At 43.0% G+C, this 18,312-nt stretch overlaps 1 protein-coding gene across 3 annotated transcripts in view; it reads left to right on the top strand.

Moving 5' to 3' along the window:
* Nucleotides 1-18,312, top strand: part of LOC136835671 (crossover junction endonuclease EME1-like) — a 172,081-nt gene that overhangs the window by 10,602 nt on the left and 143,167 nt on the right. For all 3 annotated transcript variants that reach the window (XR_010852234.1, XM_067099505.1, XM_067099504.1), the window contains exons 2-3: nucleotides 2,237-2,319; nucleotides 8,287-8,522. Coding sequence is in view for 2 of the 3 variants with exons in the window: in XM_067099505.1 (XP_066955606.1) it covers nucleotides 2,267-2,319; nucleotides 8,287-8,522 (289 nt within the window). In the remaining variant the exon portion in view is untranslated. The remainder of the gene's footprint in view (nucleotides 1-2,236; nucleotides 2,320-8,286; nucleotides 8,523-18,312) is intronic.

Genomic DNA, 18,312 nt, shown 5'->3' on the forward strand with positions numbered 1-18,312 from the left:
CCCCTTTCATTTCTTCTTTTGCACTTCTTAGCATTCCCCCATCTCCTCCAACTGACTCCTCAACTCCTCATTCTCACTCCTCAGCCTCCCCATTCTCCTCCTCCAGCCTACCCCTGGAGTTCCCTAGCCACTGGAGTTCCTCTCTCAGTTTCTCTATCTGACTCATCCTGACCCCTTACTCTCACTCGACCCACCACAAACAATCCTAACGGCTATTTTACAACAGCCCCACGTTGGGCGCCAAATATTATGTGGCGGGATTTTAAAACACAAAAAAACAGTACACAACACTCACCCTGGTCCTCGGTTGCTGGAAGATGGGTAAGGCGTCCACGGTTGCCAACACAGCACACAGAACCACACAAACCAAACCAAAACAGAAAAACACACGACTCATGAACATACAGCAACAAGAACAGCACACTAACAAGGGAAAACAACTTTTGCATCAGCACAAAAAAACTGTCCAAACCCAACGACAGACCAGCACTAGCTCTGACTCAAGACTCAAAAAAAAACTGCCTTCAAAACCGAAAAATCCTCACACATATTCCACAGACAGACAGCGCCGTAAACAAACTAACGACCTCATCCCTCTTCCAACAACCGAAGCACTCACTTACGACAATTACACGCTCTCTCTCTCTCTCTCTCTCTCTCTCTCAAAACGTTGGGAAATGCTAAATAAAACAAATTTATTCATCCCTCTATAATGGACTTCCTCATCTACCTTTGTCAAGACAGACTACTCTCAACCTTTGTTGAGGAAAGCTACCGCTGCCTTGAGCCATTACTTCATACTGGAAGGCATAAATCTCTTGATACAGGTGAGCTCTCTATACCTGTGAGGTGCTGTGAGCAATCTTGCCCTCCCCAGGGGCTTTGGCCTCCAGGTTTGGATTTTACTTTTGTCCTTGGCAGCCTAACTTAGGAGCCACAAGAGCCCTTGAAGAGTCCTCGGAATAAGATCTTACACTTCAATTTGTCTTCCTAGTAGCGGTAGTCTTGATAAAGCATATTAGCGAGTAACGTAACTCAGGCATACCCTATTTTTCAGTCTTTTTGCTGTAATCAGAGAAGCTAATGATGTTTGCGGTAAGTAGACAGTCATACAATTTAAGGGAAAGGTTACAAAGTAGGGGGCCCTGCAACCACCCCTGGCATTTTTGGGTAACTTTTCATTAGCACAGGTAATGGGGCAGGTGTTTGAAGCATCAAATCATCTTTACCTCATTCTACTTGAGGGAAATCTCCCACAAGTCATTAGACACCTTGCAACCTGTGGTGGTTGCTCAATAGTTTGTTTAATTACCCAAGCTCCTCTTATCAAAAGTACTTGGAGGGCATAGGCTAGAGTTGAAGGGTAGAGTAATTGGCTTCTCTTCCTTCCTCCCTTTGCAGGCCAGCAGCTTGGCCTGAGTGCATGCCAAAGCTCTCAGTCCTAGAGCATCAGCTTATAAGATATGATTCTCTCGGTTCTGCCCTTTTAATGTTGTTGTGGGTGCAGGGGTAGGAATTGTTGGTAGAGTAATATCTGAACCCATCAGTCATATTGTCCATATTTAGCTGCCTTACGACTTGTGTCACTTTTGGTTGTCTGAGGGTATCCTTTTTGAGCAAGATCTCAGACACATATCACTTGGGCTCAGGACCCTATCACTCTATTATCCTTATGCCTGACTGGATAGGACGTTACAGGAGTCACTGCTCCCTTGTTCACTGCTGTGATCAGGAATGTGGCATTTCTGGGTGGATATCAGCTTACCGGTTGGTAGAAAGAGACACCCTCCCAATTAAGGGATAAGTTCCCACATAAAAGGAGGTGGTTTGTATTTTTGAAGAAACAAATGACAAACTTTTAAAGTGATTTGTATGTCTCTTAGGTATACAAACAAAGCCTGTTATATTTTTCACCTCAACTACTCCACTTTGTTCCTGATGCTTAAGGAAAAAGTTCTTGGTGATGGCAGATGGATATTCCTCCACTCTCTGTAACTACGATTTAACTGCCAAGTTTCAACAACAGATTCAGCTTGTGCTGAGGAGTACTCTTACATAAAAAGCTCTGATTTGTATGCCTAGGGAAAATACAAATTACTTAAAAAATTTCTTATTTCGTAAAGAAGTTGAATTGATTTATTGTATGATGATATTTTGCTGTCATGGTCCAAATCTGTGTTAATTAAATAGGAACTTAAAATATTTTTTGACTAATGCGTTTTCTTTATTTTTAAAGGAGATATTGTGAGTTGAAGTTTAGGGTGAAATGTCTCAAACTTTCCACACTATCAGCTCATCAGATGAGAATTCAAATGAGAGGTGAGTTGATGTTTCAGATTGATTTTTCTTGCATGAAATAGTTGCAGTTTTTAAATTACATAATGACTGAAAGAGATTTAAATTGCATAATGACTGAAAGAGAACTTATGGCAGTTACTACAAGAATACAAACCATCGCCATTTATATAGGAATGTCAGAGGTAGCTGAAAACAGTAGTTAAAGATTGATAACAAGATATTTAACTGGTGGTAGGTGGGTGAGTGGCATTTTAGTGCCCACACGCCTATCAGTAACTCATTGGTTTTTCTTCATGTGCCTCTTTGTATACAATTATAAATTTCATTTATAATTGTATACAAATCGTGCTGTGAGCAAAACGGTTAAAGCTAATGAGTTATTCTTTTTCTTTGTATTGTACACTAAATTGCAATGATTTTAGTATATAACAAATTGTAAAACAATCAAAGCAACACAGAGAAAACATTATAACAAAATGATGCATGAATTCGTAATGCGCTGGACGTAAAAAAAAGTTTTTCAAAAATTCACCATAAATCGAAATATTGTGCTAGAGACTTCCCGTTTGTTGCAAAATGAAGGTAATTGATTGAATATTACTAGACTGTAAGTGTTTTAGCTTACAATTGCAATTTTCTACCATTTCGGTCGAGTTAAAATTGACCGAAAGTAGAATTTTTTCTATTTATCGTGATTTATATGAAAATATTTCAAAACTGATAAAAGCTACAACCATGAGTTATTTTTTGTTGTATTCTACATGAAATTGTGCATATTTCCATATATAAAACTTTATGTAACGACTAAAATAAAACGGTGCAAACATTACGACAAAGTGACGAAAGAATTTCTGAGATGTTCGGCCGAGTTACCGCGTGTATGTAAGGAAAAGGTTTTTTTCAAAAATTCACCATAAATCGAAATATTGTGCTAGAGACTTCCAGTTTGTTGCAAAATGAAGGTACATGATTGAATATTACTAGCGTTTTTCGATCATTTCAGTCGAGTTAAAGTTGACCGAAGGTTGAAATTTTGGCACTTATCATGATTTATATGAAAATATTTCAAAACTGATAAAAGCTACAACCATGAGTTATTTTCTGTTGTATTGTACATGAAATTGCGCACATTTTCATATATAAAACTTTATGTAACGACTAATATAAAACGGTGCAAACATTATGACAAAGTGACGAAAGAATTTCCGAGATGTTTGGCCGAGTTACCGCACGCGGACGTAAGGAAAAAGTTTTTTTTTTCAAAAATTCACCTTAAATCGAAATATTGTGCTAGAGACTTCCAGTTTCTTGCAAAATGAAGGTACATGATTGAATATTACTAGAATGTAAGAGTGTAAGAGTTTTAGCTTACACTTGCATTTTTCTACCATTTCGGTCGAGTTAAAGTTGACCGAAGATTGAAATTTTGGGACTTATCGTGATTTATATGGAAATATTTCAAAACTGATAAAAGCTACAACCATGAGTTATTTTCTGTTGTATTCTACATGAAATTGCGCACATTTCCATATATAAAGCTTTATGTAAAGACTAATATAAACCAGTGCAAACATTACGACAAAGTGACAAAAGAATTTCTGAGATGTTCAGCAGAGTTACTGCGCGCAGACGTAAGGGAAAAGTTTTTTCAGAAATTCACCATAAATCGAAATATTGTGCTAGAGACTTCCAATTTGTTGCAAAATGAAGGTACATGACTGAATATCACTAGAATGTAAGAGTTTTAGCTTACAATTGCATTTTTTTACCATTTCGGTCGAGTTAAATTTGACCGAAGATTGAAATTTTGGCACTTATCGTGATTTATATGGAAATATTTCAAAACTGGTAGAAGCTACAACCATGAGTTATTTTCTGTTGTATTCTACATGAAATTGCAGACATTTCCATATTTAAAACTTTATTTAACGACTAATATAAACTGGTGCAAATATTACGACAAAAGGACGAAAGAATTTCTGAAATTTTCGGCCGAGTTACCGCGCGGACACAAGGAAAAAGTTTTTTTCAAAAATTCACCATAAATCGAAATATTGTGCTAGAGACTTCCAATTTCTTGCAAAATGAAGGTAAATGATTGAATATTACTAGAATGTAAGAGTTTTAGCTTACAATTGCGTTTTTCGACCATTTCGGGCGAGTCAGAGTTGACCGAAGGTTGAAATTTTTTGTAGTCAACGTACGGTACGTCCACTCGGCACCCAACAGACAATTTTAGTCGACGTACGATACGTCCAGTCGGCGTTTAAGGGTTAAGGAGCCGGGCGCAGTCCTCAACCTTCCTGTAGTGCATGGGACAATCTGGAGTACTATTTCTCACCTGAGTGTGCTTCTGTTGGGTGCCAGTATTTGGCCCCAAGCGCCCAACAATCCCTCTCAGGCTCCGATCTCCTCACGAGTGCCCGGTGCCAGCTCCTGAGTGTCCGCCGCCAGTTTCTGAGCACCAGGAGCCAGTTGCCAAATACCCAGTACCTGGTTCCGAGCACCCAGCGCCAGCTCCCAAGCACCTGACGCCAGTTCCTGAGCGCGTGGCTCCAGTTCCCGAGCGCCTGGCGCCAACTCTTCAGTATCATCTCCTGCTCAGAGTGCCATGTGCCCGTTTCTGACCGCTGGTCTCCTAACCTATGCAGCTCTCCCTCAATATTTGTGGGCGAACTTTCCTACCCTTCCTTGGCTCCAGCTAGCCCCGGTCTCACCTACCTCGATCTTCCTGATGAGGTGCCATCCAGATGACAGACTTAGGCTCCCCACAATGGTGCTTTCCTCATCTTCTAGGAAGGCAGTCAGGGACATTGAAGTTTGGTTTCCTGCTAAGATCGAGCAAGGTAAGGCTTCCTTCGTCTTTCCTCCCTCGCGCTTTCTATATGAGGTTTCTTTCCTACGCCACCAGGGAAGCTCTTTCTTCCCGACGCTTGGCGTTTTTGTTGGCGAAAATTGTTTTTTGTTAGCAGAACTTGACCTCCTTGTCAAAGACCTCTTTGAGTTGTTTGAAGCATTCAGTTTCTTGGAATGGATGGTGAGAGCACTAGCCAAGAAGTTTGAAGATTGCAATGATTTAGTTTGAGACTTCGCCTCGGACTGGCTAGGAGTCCTTTCTCGTGCTAACAAAACCATCAGGGATGGCTCTCTTGAACTTGTGGCTCTTTTCTCTTTGGGGATCTTGAAGAATAGAGATTTTTGGTGCTCCCATTCCACTAAAGGAGTCCACTCTGGCCCAGAAGTTGGACCTCCAATAGAAGTTGACTTAGGATCTTCTGGCACATTCTTCCAGACACCCCAAGGATTCGTCTAGGTTTGTTTGTAAGACAGTCTCTCCTCTTAGCAACATGCCTTTCATGGGAGTACAGTAAGCCCAAGCCCAGTCTAGGACCTGCTCCAGTGTCTGCTTCTCAGCCAGTACTATCAAGAAGAGCTCAAGTCCTTGCCCAAGAAATGAGGAAGAAGTCCTCTGTGCACAAGTGGGAGCCAGTTTTCTCGATTTTTGGAAGAAGTGGAGTATCAGAGGGACAGAACAGTGGATTGTAAGGTTCTGAGGGAGGACTACTCCATTCTGTTCATGGAGGACCCCCCCCCCTTTAGTCCCTTCTCCCATTGTTTTGATGGCCTACTCAAGAGGCTTGGAAAAATATTTGGCCCTTTTGGAGGAGGTCTCTCTCCTTTGAAAGAGCCGTAGAAGAAGTCGAAGGCATCAACTCAGTGGGCTTCTACTACCGTCTGTTTTGGTCCCCAAATCATCAGGGTATGGAGACCAATCCTCAACGTAAGTGCCCTCAATCTCTTCATCCGGAAGACGAAGTTCAGATGGAGACGAACCGGTCAGTCCTTTCATCCATTCACCAGGGCAATTGGATGATAGCCTTGGATATGCAGGATGCATGCTTCCACTTCCCCATCCATCCGGACTCCAGGAAGTATCTAAGGTTCATCTTCCAGGACACTCACAGGCGCCCCACGTCAGCGTCTAAACACCTGTCTCCTCTCGGAGTGCCTGGTGCCACCTGAGTGCCCAGCACAGCCAAAGTGCCCGGTGCCACCCAAGCACCCTGTGGTAGCTAAATCTTCCAGTTTCGGGCTCTTTGCTTCAGCCTCTCTTCAGCTCCTCAGTGTTCACTCAAGTCCTCGCTCCAATAGCAAAATGACTTCTTTTAATAGGCATAAACGTCAGTCTTTATTTGGACGACTTGTCTCTTCGATCCCCTTTGAGGGAAAAGGGCACGAAGGACTTGAACATCTCTCTCAGGATCTGGGAGTCAGTTCTCCAACCCCCATTAGCGAGTGTGTGCGACATACTCTTTTTAGATGGAATGGCACAGGCTGTGAGGTAGCCCATCATAGGGAATGACTTCTTGCTTAGTTCTAAGAAACAAACTTTTGAGCATCTGTCTATCAGAATTCTAAGAGTTTCCATTTTTGTCCTTTAAAAAGACAGCTCTACAGGTGGGTTACTAGGTTCTCTTTGAATGGCATCTTATATTTCTTCTGGCTGTAGGACACACCTTATCTGTATATCGTGGTCTGGAAATGTGAGAAGCACTGCTTCCCTGTAGATTTTTGGGAATATTTAATAGGTTACTTGGTATTGCTGTTTGTAACTGCACAGTTGTAGTGAAACTTTGCCAAGTGAAGAGACTTCGATTGGTGTTCTGGATGGTAACTTCTTATGCCTGTTGCAAGCTGTAACATACTTTCTGAAGGACCCTGGCTCGTAGTTTGGAGTATTGGCTTCTTTTCATGTTTATAGGCTAGCTTTGGAGGAGGTGTCCAGGAACATCCTTCTCTTGCTCTGTGAGATATCTGACGAGCTTATGACTCCTCAGAGGTGGAGGTCACTAACTGTGCTTGTTTGAGGATACATAAACTCAGGATGAACCCTGTGGTGCTTCTGGGACATCACCCACAGATACCTAGGTAGATATTTTCTTGGGACCTGTGGTGTATGTACCCAGTTTTGCCTAGACAGACAAGTGTCTTGTTTGTGTACTTAAGCCTGGGAATGAATACAGAGTGATTGTACTTTTTTTTTTTTCTCCCTAATTCCATTTTGGATGTGCATCTTGGCTGAAGCATCAGCTGGGTCACGCTAGATACAGATACCTTCATTTTGAGTACCCAATCTTAGCATAGTGGCCAAGATGTGTCTCCCTCTGCTCTCCCACAAGGTTGGGGGTTAGGTAGAGGTATACATGTAGGACCAACTTTGGTTTGACCAAAGGAGTTGCCTTTCATATCGAGCCCCCTTATGGGGGATTTCATGGTTCTCCAATGTTTATCCTTATTTGAGTACCCTTCTGTAATGCAGGATACTCTGGCCCAGGGACCTACTTCTCTCGTCAACCATTTCATTAGTAGGAGGTTACAGAAGTCATGAAATCTACTTGCATACACAATTCAGAACATGATTTGTCCAGGTTGTCATTCTAATCCATTCAGTTGACAAGGACTGCCTCCTACTTAATGAGTAAGTCTCCTATGTAAAAGGTGATGGAAGCACTGTCGACACCATTCGCCCAACCTTGGAGGTAGAATCTCTCTTGTAAGGGCGATCTCGCACATGTAAAGACCTCAGGTTTGTATGGTAGGGAAAATACAAATTACTTTAAAAATTTGTCATTTTAAAAGTAAATTGTATTTTTCCAAGGTATACAGACCAGAGTCTTCTATATACTTAAAACCCACTTCACCTGCCCTTCTGGGCCAAAGGAAAACTGGTTAGTGTTGGTAGATGAGTGAGGGTGGTATTCCTCACTCACCCCCTTTAACCACCAGTCTTTTTACCAAATTGAACGACTGATCCAGCTTGTGCTGAAGGGTACTCCTATATAAAAGGCGCTGGTTTGTATACTTAGGGAAAACAAAATATTTTTTAAATGTGTTATTTTTATGAAAATAGATGTAGTATGAGTTCAGATTAGAGCAGAATTACAACAGAATACTATATGTGTGTGCAATAACAACTTTTAATTTCAGCTTACCTGATCTCGAGACCCGTATATTCAACAAATTACAAAAGTCGCAAACTCCAATATCTGTTCATACTTTGAGTAGTAGTGATGAAGAAGATGAAGTATGCAAAAATGAAAATGTTCCTGAAGGTAAAATCAGTGTCAAACTTTGTGCTGATGATGATCTTGACATCCTTCAGTGCTCTAGAAAATCACAATCTTGTTTACCAAAACATTTCAAGTTTCAGTCACTTGAAACAGGTTAGTCTGATTGTATTTTTTAATGTGTCTAATTGGTTTTTAATATCCTTGGTATCTGCCATTCATTACTTGAAAAACTTTTTACTTTTGTTTTTTATATACAGAATTTCAGTGTACTCATATTATGTACAAAGTTCTTATTCTTCTGCTAATAATACATTTTCTTAGAGTTGAGTTATTCACTGGGTGAAAGAATATTTGATTCCTTTTATCCAGTCTACTTTTTCTTCGTGTGCCAGGTTTTTGTATGATTTGGGTTTGTGATGTCTTCTTTCTTCATATCTCATTTTTTTTTCTCTCTTACTCAGCTGGATTGTCCAAGTCTCTCACTCTGTTGGAGGAATTCTGGACTGCAGGGGAAATATGTGCTAGAAGTTGTAGATAACTACTTCAGGCTTTTACAATTGTCTCTTCCTGGAGGCAACTGGGGGCTGGATACTGGCCAATGCCCTCTCTCCTTTGAATGAGTTTGATAAGCAGATGAAGTACCTGGACATGTTGATCAACATAGTAGTGGGTGAGAGTCCATCCCACAGACACTCATTGGAAACTCAGGGAGGTATCGGCATAGTTTCTGACTCAACAGGAACAGTCAGGTCGACTTTGGCAAATCCTTCTTGGTCACCTGTCATCTTCAGAGAAACTTGTACCTCACGTGTGTATCCACCTATGTTCGCTTCAGTGGTGCATAGAGCAGCACTTGTTACCTGTCACTGATCTTCTGACATACCCTGTTCCTTAGGAAAGAGAAATGAAGGAGGATCTTGCATGGTGGTTAGATGAAAAGAACCTCTGCAGGAGTCTTGCTGAGTGCCTCCCCGTCCTGGAGTGCTTATGTTCTCAGATGCTTTGGAGGAGGGTTTGGGCACATAGCTGAGGGGTTTGTTTGCCTGGTCATGTGGATGCCAGAGGATTCTCACTTGCACATCAATATTTTTGAGATTGGTGCAGCACTTCTGGGTTTGCAAGCATTCAAGGATCAGTTAATTGGACACAGTTGTGCTGATAAGAGAAACAATATCCCTGTCCCTGTGCTTTTTGGTAAGGCAGGTGCATGAATGGGCAGTTCACCACACTATTGAGCTATCAGCCAGATACATCCCTGGCCATTGGAATGTTCTTGTGATCAGCTCAGATGCCAGGCAATTAGAGAACCACAGTGACCACCCTGTTTGCCAAGTGGTTAAACAGGTCACACTTGGTGCTCTGCCTGCCTGGAATGTATTGGCAGATCAACTCGGTTGCCAGATCATATGGATTAAGTGGTTCCTATACCTGCACCTAATGAGAACACTTCAAGGTTTTGGGAACCATGGTGATCTGCCTGTTTGCCAAGTAGTTAAACAGGATATAAGTGGTGTTCTGCTTCCCTGTGCTGGACCCTTGGGCCTTCTTTGAAGATGGGGCAACCTTGACAATTATTTCTGCTGTGATCCATTTAGTGATCAACCAAGCCCCAGTCTTAGAATGATCCTGGTGGCTCATCGCTGGTCACAAGCTGAGTGGTATTCTGATCTGTGTGGCCTTTATTTCGTGGTGCAGAGAAATTAACCTTATGGGCCAAAGTGCAAAAGTAGCCAAATCTGCTGAGGTAATTCTACTACGTGGAGCTTCTTATACTTAACAACCAGAGACTATCCAGCATCTCCTTTGAGAATGGCCTTTTTTACAATGTTGCATGGGAAATGTTGGGTGCTGTCTTGGAGATGTACAGCAAATGTCTATTAGGCAAAGTGGGCCATGTCTTGTGGTTGATGTCATCAATGGGGTATTTCTCTGGTCAGAGCCACAGTTCAGCAGTTGCAGAATCACTGAGTCTCTAGTCAGCCTTCACTGAGATAAACTTCTCTATGTTTCTGTGGTAAAGGGTTACTACTCGTCCACCAATCAGGTCTTCCTTCTTGAAGGTATGGACCTCTCTGCTTCAGTGAAGGTTTCCTCGCTCATGACCTTTGAACAGTCACCCCCCCCCAACAAACTCAGGCCTCCAGAATGAGATGAGACATTCATCCACCATAGGCTCAACCAGGTGCCATACAAACCCCTGAGGGAGGCTGCAGTTAAGAGACTCTGTGCTGGAGTCTGTTTTTTTGGTAGACTTATCATTGGTGAAAAGGGCAGCACTCATAGAGATGGAGATCCCTCTCATTTGCTTTAATTCCCAAGTTCATGATTAGAACTTTATTAGTTTCTTAACAGAGATGTGAATCTTTTTAGATCCCACCTCATGTAGCTTTCAGGGGAAACTTCTCAGCATCACAAGTTTTGAGGGTAGCTATTTGGTATTTCCTTCTACCTGAGGGATGTTACTTACCCACAAGTCCTTAGATACTGTCACCTTAGGACCTTTAGTGGCTACTCAACATGTAATTTAGCTGCCCGAGCTCCAGTGGGACAGAACAGCATTTTGTCTAACAGTTACGATGGTGAAAGATTGGATGAAAGAAAAGTGACTGGTTCTCTTTCTTTCTCTCTCTTCTGTTCAGTACCCGACAGTGTTATTCTCGCTGATAGGGCAAGATGCAAGAACTCCCTGTCTCTGACTTTTAGTTGTTGATAGATGCCCTCTGTCCCTCTTTTAACCAAGAGTTAGTGGTAGCATTTTGCAGTAATGTGCTACGTTTGAAGCTGGTCTTGTCCTGCACAGAAAACCTCAGCCTGGACATAAATGGGACCGTGATTTCCTTTTTTGTCAAGTTTTCTGTTCTTCCTTTTTTTCCCATATTGATCTTTCTTGATCTGGGACAGGGTGACTTGAGCTGTGAATGGATTAAGGTACTGTGTTTGGAAGAACTACTCACCCAACCTCCAGAACTTTCTAGAGACTCTGCTCTCTCTTTCGCATCATTTATTTGATACTCGAAAAGTGAAGGCAGAGGTCTATCTCTGCTCATCTCTTCTTCAGTCCAACTGCTACTTATTCTTTGATGCCCATCAGATTAAGTGCTTACTTGCTGTTTCTTTTCTTCACTGTTAACCTCAGTCCCTCACTGTGAAATTCAGAGAATATCGGCTTTATTGGATTTTCCCACAAGTAAGAGGTCTCGTTTGGGAAACAATCTGTTTTCCCTTTACTTGTATAACACTTGGATTTATCTAAGGTACTCTGCACAGCTGAAGCTTTCTCAAGGAGCTGTGTCTTTCATGTTGAGGTTTCTTTTGGAAGTACAAATACCAATGTATGCAGTTCTTCCCCAGCCCTTGGAATAATTTTCTGCTGGACACACTCAGGAAGGGGGAAGACACCTCTCCTTAGTATTTGTGAATTATACAAAAACTCTCTCTAAATAATACCCACTTAGCCAGCTTCTGTATGGCAGGTTGATTTTTCAGACTTCCTCCAGTTCTGCTTTGTTCTTCTCTAGGACTCAATTGTTCTCAGAACAGCCAGAACTTCTCTTGCTTCTCCCCTGGCATTGCAATCAGATTGCTGTGCTTGCTGCTTTCTCAGGTGTGCTGATCGACCAGAATGGGAGCTTTGCACCTCCCCTTTTGACCCTGCATCCTGAAATGATCTCTCAGGTTCCTTGAGTGAGAAAAAAGGGATTTTGACAAAGGAAAAATCTATTTCTGAGGGAGGACCTGTGTCACCCGGTGAAATGTCCCTTAGAGCACACATTTCTAGGTATAAATATTGCTAGATATACCAGAGAAAAAAGCCAACAGGAATGCTGAGGTTACTACCCTCAGAGCGATCACCTATTATGTAACAGGTGTCGGTATAGAGCAGGGTGAGTGAATTTGACCACTACCACAGGACCTAACTCTGTAGAACGTCCCAATGTCAAAACCCCCGGTACAAGAAGAGCCGTTCCAGCGGCAACTCACCCGGACCTGTACCTGACTACCTGAGTGCCATCTACCCTCATTCCAGGTTAGCACCCACCTAACCAGCTTGGTATGCCTACTAGGGGGGAAATTGAATAACCTGGGAGGGTCACCGGGTGACACAGGTCCTCCCTCAGAAATAGATTTTTCCTTTGTCAAAATCCCTTTTCTGAGCTCCGGACCTGTGTCAGCCGGTGAAATTGTATCAGAGAATCATACCAAGCAAGGTGAAGGATTATAAGTGACAAATAAAAGATAGAGATAAATAAAGGCACCGTTACTTAAGCCTAATTTAATTATCTCAGCAGTAGAGAAATATAAGTTAAACATTAATCTTAAGACTAAGAATCATTGTGGACAAAACAAGGTTCTGAACAGATGGTATTAAAACTTAAAGTAACCATGAAACATAGGCAATTAACGGTACTCAAACTTAAGACTAACATAAAGAAAATTTACAATTCCACTTAAACCTAACACATAAAAAAGGTACAATTATATATACATAAACTAGGCCAGGATGTGAAGCATGCGTGGCCCAGGAGAAGATGGCAGGGAAAGCAAATGAGGCAGGCAGGTGGGAGGGGAATGGGAGAAAGACTAACTAGGAGGGAGGGATAATACTCCCTGCAGCCACTGTAGGAACTTCAGAGCTTCCAGTGATTTAAGATAGTGGCGCTTAAACACTGATGGAGATTTCCAACCCGTATACTTTTTCAGATCATCAAAATTCATATTGTGGAAATAGTTTGTGGAGGTTGCCACTGCCTGGATATCATGTACCTTCGGTACTGAATCTGGGTTAGCTTGTTTAATGAAATATAAAATCTGTTGTCTGATAGCTTTTAAGGAAAGTGTCCCACCTTTTTCCCTGATAAAAAGAGGACCAGACAAAACCTGAGAAGTTCTCCTTAAGTAAGCCCTCAGTGTAGTGACTGGGCACAAGGATGGATCCTGTGGAAGAGGAACAACCTTCCAAGGAGACCACCTATCCTGAGGGTCTTCATTCTTTGCTAGGAAACTTTGGTCTGGGGAAAGAAGAACTTCTCCTGACGGGAGGAAATCTACATGATTAACACCTCTAGAGAGAGCGGACAGTTCCGATATCCTAGCACCTGAAGCTAGGCTAATTAGGAACAACATCTTCCTTAACAGACTCAAATATGAACAGTTAGCATTATTAGTTTCTGATGCTAGTTTCAAAACATCGTTAAGAAACCAAGAAACCGTGTGAGGACGGGTTGCTGGTCTCAGACGAGCACATGCCTTTGGGATTGATGAAAAGTATGAGTCTGTTAGGTCAATGTTAAAGCCATGCAAAAACACTTTCTTCAAGGCTGACTTAGCTGTGGTAATTGTAGCTGCAGCTAGACCTTTTCAAACAATGACCTAAAGAAAGAGATTGCCAAATTGTGTGGTCATAACCTGAGCTTCAGAATGCTTAAGGAAAGATGCCAGATTTTTAACTGCTGAATCGTACTGCCTGAGAGTAGATTCTTTTATCTGATTCCAAGAACAGAGTGTTAACTGGGTCTGTATCCACCCCTCTCTGAGCGGCAAATTTCATAAAGTCCACAAGCCAGGGCATTCAGAATTCTTAAGGAAGCTGACACAGTCTGTGTTTGTACTACTTGTGTCAGTTTGGGTCTGGGTAACAGATGACACTTGAATTTCAGCTCCAGCAGAAGAGGGTACCAGTTGCTCTTCGGTCAATTGGGAGCTACCAGAGCCACCTGCCCCTTGAAAGACCTGAGTTTGTGTAGCACTTTCAGCAGCAGGTTTACCGGAGGGAACAGGTAAATCCTCTGCCACTTGTTCCAGTCTAATGTCATTGCATTTGTGGCATGAGCTTGAGGGTCCAGGTTGGGGGCCACATAACAAGGGAGTTTGCGGTTGCTCTCCGTGGCAAACAAGTCTACCTGGAGACCTGGAACCTGAAGGCAAATCCAAGCTAACGAGGCTCTGTCCAGAGACCACTCCGACTCCAGCGGAGTTGACCTGACAGAGAGTCCTCAATGACATTCGGACCCCTGCAAGATGAGTGGCTGATAGGTGCCATTTGTGCTTTTCCGCCAGAGAGAAGATGGCTATCAATACTTGATTGATACGCATTTCGACTTGGAACTTCCCCTGTTTATATAGTGTACCACCACTGCACTGTCCAAAACCAGTCTGATATGGATCTGTTTGGGAGGGTGAAGCCTTTTCATAGTCAGAAACACTGCCATTGCTTCCAGGATGTTGATATGGAACTGGCGGAACATTGTGGACCATGTTCCTTGTACTTTTTGTATTGAGAATATCCTCCCCAGCCGCTTAATGAAGCGTCTGTGTGGATTACTAGTGATGGAGGAGGAAATTGAAGGGGCACCGATTTTGACAGACCCTTGACTGTTGACCACGGCCGGAGTCTCCCACCCTGACTTGCGCAGCCGGAGTGGGAGCGGCAGACAACATGGCCGCAGGGCTGGTGCAGCACTGCGGTGCACCCGGACTCCTGGCAGCGTACCATCTGTATGGATAAACTGTATATGAGTATGCTTATCTGAAGGCACGCCGGAGTAAATCCGGCGGAGATAGGGGCCTTCTGCTAGAGCAGATAACAGGACATGCAATTAGTAGATTATTAGTCCTACCGGAGTAGTCCGGTGAAGCAAAACAAATATATTATACATGGCAAATAAGTTATGAACGCCGAGTTAAACCGAAGGGAATAATATATACCTTAACCTAAAATCATGCAACATGACTGAGTAAGTTAAGTGACGCCGGATATGATCCGACGTGAATGATATATACCTTAACCTAAGGTCATGCACACTTAGAATTAAATATAAATTGCCATGAGTGCCGGAGACCAGCAGAAAAATCGCTGGTTAAATACATGGCATAGCAGTTTTTTAATGCTGGACATGTCATTCCAGTACTGAGACCCCGGAAACCCCGCTCCCCCCGCCATTGGTTACGATGTAGGGGCGGAGTGGTTCACTATTAGAGCAGTTCTCTTACGTCCATAGGAGAACAAAAGTGGGTAAAGCCAACCTACTAAAACCAAAGACCACCGGAGTGGAAAGGGCTAGCGGTAACGGGGGGACCGAAGATCAGAGGAACGGAGTCAGCTAGGGTTGTGTAGGCCCTGAAAGTGTCCGGAGTTCCGCGAACCAATGAGGAAGCGAACAAACGAAACACTAGCGAGGTGTGTGACGTTAAAATGGATACCAGAAGGGTGGGTAACCTCCAATTGGAGACCTGTCTAGGTCCCCCCCCAGAGAGTGACGACCCCGAGAGGACGACGCTCCGCACACGGGGAGCGATAACACATCACCTGCTATACAGGGGAAAGGTGGGGGAGTAACGACATGGCTGTGTCACGATACCAAGGTCGACTGAGTGGGGGAAACCCCCAGACACTGACCGCAATCCCCTTACCGGTGTTGAAATGTACCGAGCCTCCCCGCAGGGGAAGAAGACACTAGCCAGAAGTTACGAAAAGAGGTTAGGCTATGCACATTGGATTACTGCAACCCAACTCACATCTTTTCCCTGAAGACAAAGCCTATAAAGGGAAAAAAGGGAGAGAGTGGAGGAAGGGGGAGGTAGGGGGGGAACTATGAAGGGGAGAAAATTTCTGTTCAGAAGGCCAACCGAAGACCGACATGTAGGGCATAGGGCTATGCATTGCGAATCACTTTTCTCCCTTCATTAGAAGGGGAGGAGGATTAACAGAAAACCCAAGCATACCCAAAACACACGGAACAGCGGATGGAACAACGAACGTGGCGCTCCCTTCACCGGCCCACCCTTCTTCCACAACTCAAGCGACACAGTCGGGAGAGAAGGGAGCAGAGTCAATGAGCAAAGCTAACCTACGTAGCCTAACCCACCGATTAAGACGAGAGGGTTAGGCTAGTACCACAAAACACAAATATATACTGCTAAAATTTAACCAACAACAATACATCAATACATAAACAACTCAAAAATATAAAATAATAAACGCTTGTGCTAGGGGTATGTTCTACCCGAAATAAGTTTAACAGGAAGTGGGCACCCAAAATGGCCGCTCCTGACGCCAAGCTAAGGTAATATTAATCCATAAATATCCATGTCATCCATTGTACCACAATTCAGAAAAACCGACTGTAAGATAGCACCAGGTTGGGGAACAAAATCTACTCGAGCGAGAGCCAAAAAATTCTTTATTAAGGGGATAAAAGCATAAAACCGTGGGAGGAAGCTCCCTAAAGAATTGATACTAACACCAGTATTAATACCAGCGCAGTGGCCCACTCAATGTAGATAAAATTCCCCAAAATGAACTCCCTGAAGGGGTAACGTCAATTGTAAGACAAAACATTAATGTAAATGACCCAGCGAAACCTCTACTGAACTGGTCTATAGAGGCGTACCGCTAGGTCATCATGGCGGGGCTGGGCGAACGCAGAGGAACGCCCGATATTTGACCCAATAATTATTAAATTAAGGGCCAAATACAGCCTCGATACAACTAAATCCCTGCAAGAAGATGGTACTTAACTTAGTGGCGGTGATTTCAGTGACAGAAGACATGGTATTCCAAATTAAGCAAAAAGAACACAGAGTTCAAGCAAAAGCGTGATTACAGAAACGCGTGCTAAGATGGAATGAGGGTAGATGGCGCTCAGGTAGTCAGGTACAGGTCCGGGTGAGTTGCCGCTGGAACGGCTCTTCTCGTACCGGGGGTTTTGACATTGGGACGTTCTACAGAGTTAGGTCCTGTGGTAGTGGTCAAATTCACTCACCCTGCTCTATACCGACACCTGTTACATAATAGGTGATCGCTCTGAGGGAAGTAACCTCAGCATTCCTGTTGGCTTTTTTCTCTGGTATATTTAGCAATATTTATACCTAGAAATGTGTGCTCTAAGGGACATTTCACCGGCTGAGCTCAGAAATACCTGGTTTTTAACTCTTGTTTAATTCACAGGGTTAGAATTGCAGTACCCTTTCAGACAGAACTCTTGGTTAGATGAGAAAAATCCAGTGCTACTTATTTACTCATTTTGTACAGAGAGGATACCTATAGCTTACCTAGGTCCAACAGGATGAGTGCACATCCTGTCTGAGGTTTGTGGTTGGATTCAAGTGTTCTTCCTGACTCCACAGCCCTAACTTTTTTTCTCACTGGCCAGTGTACTTGGGCAAGGTGCATGAATGAGCTCCTATTCAAAGACTCAGGTCTACTGTGTAGACTCTGTCCTAATTAGTAAGGGGAGAAGGAGGTTTAAGAAAGTTGTTATTCATCCCAGGATACTAATGCCAGCAAATTTGGATTTCAGGTTTCACCAGTTTTCATAGAGGATGGTTTGATTTAGTAAATCACACACTGGCACATGGCTTTATAGGAGATTACAGACATCAGCCCTTCCATGCTCAGTATACTTTAGTGTTAAGCTGGCATTTCTGGGTGGTGACAGACCATCCCTCTAGTTAGTTGCCTTAAGCACAGAGTGTTCAGGCTGTGGCATAAGTTTTTTAACCTCAGATTCTGGTACTTTCGGACCAATGGCAGTTGTGTTCCTTAAGACAAACCTCTCACCATAGGGGGAAATTTCCATATAAAAGACAAAGGTTTGTCTTCTCCTAGGAACAAATTTCAAATTCAAGATATTTGCACTTTTCATAGATATATAAACCTGAAGTCTATCTTAATCCCACCTCTAAGCATCCCCACTGTACTACCTCCAGCTGAAAGAAAAGATGATTGGGTTATTGACAGGTGAGTGGATGATACCAAGTGTCTGCCACCTTTATCTACATTGTTACCAAGCTATAATAATTGTACCAGTCTTTGCTGAAAGTATATCCATGTGCACTTGTACCCCAGCTTAACAGACAGTTACTGAGCAAGCAGTTACTGTTTTTAATGAACATTCAATCCAGATCTTCGTGTGTGTGTGTGTGCATTTGTTTGTGTGAGTGC

The sequence above is a fragment of the Macrobrachium rosenbergii genome, chromosome 55 (genome assembly GCF_040412425.1).
Source record: "Macrobrachium rosenbergii isolate ZJJX-2024 chromosome 55, ASM4041242v1, whole genome shotgun sequence".
NCBI classification, from domain to species: Eukaryota; Metazoa; Arthropoda; class Malacostraca; order Decapoda; family Palaemonidae; genus Macrobrachium; species Macrobrachium rosenbergii.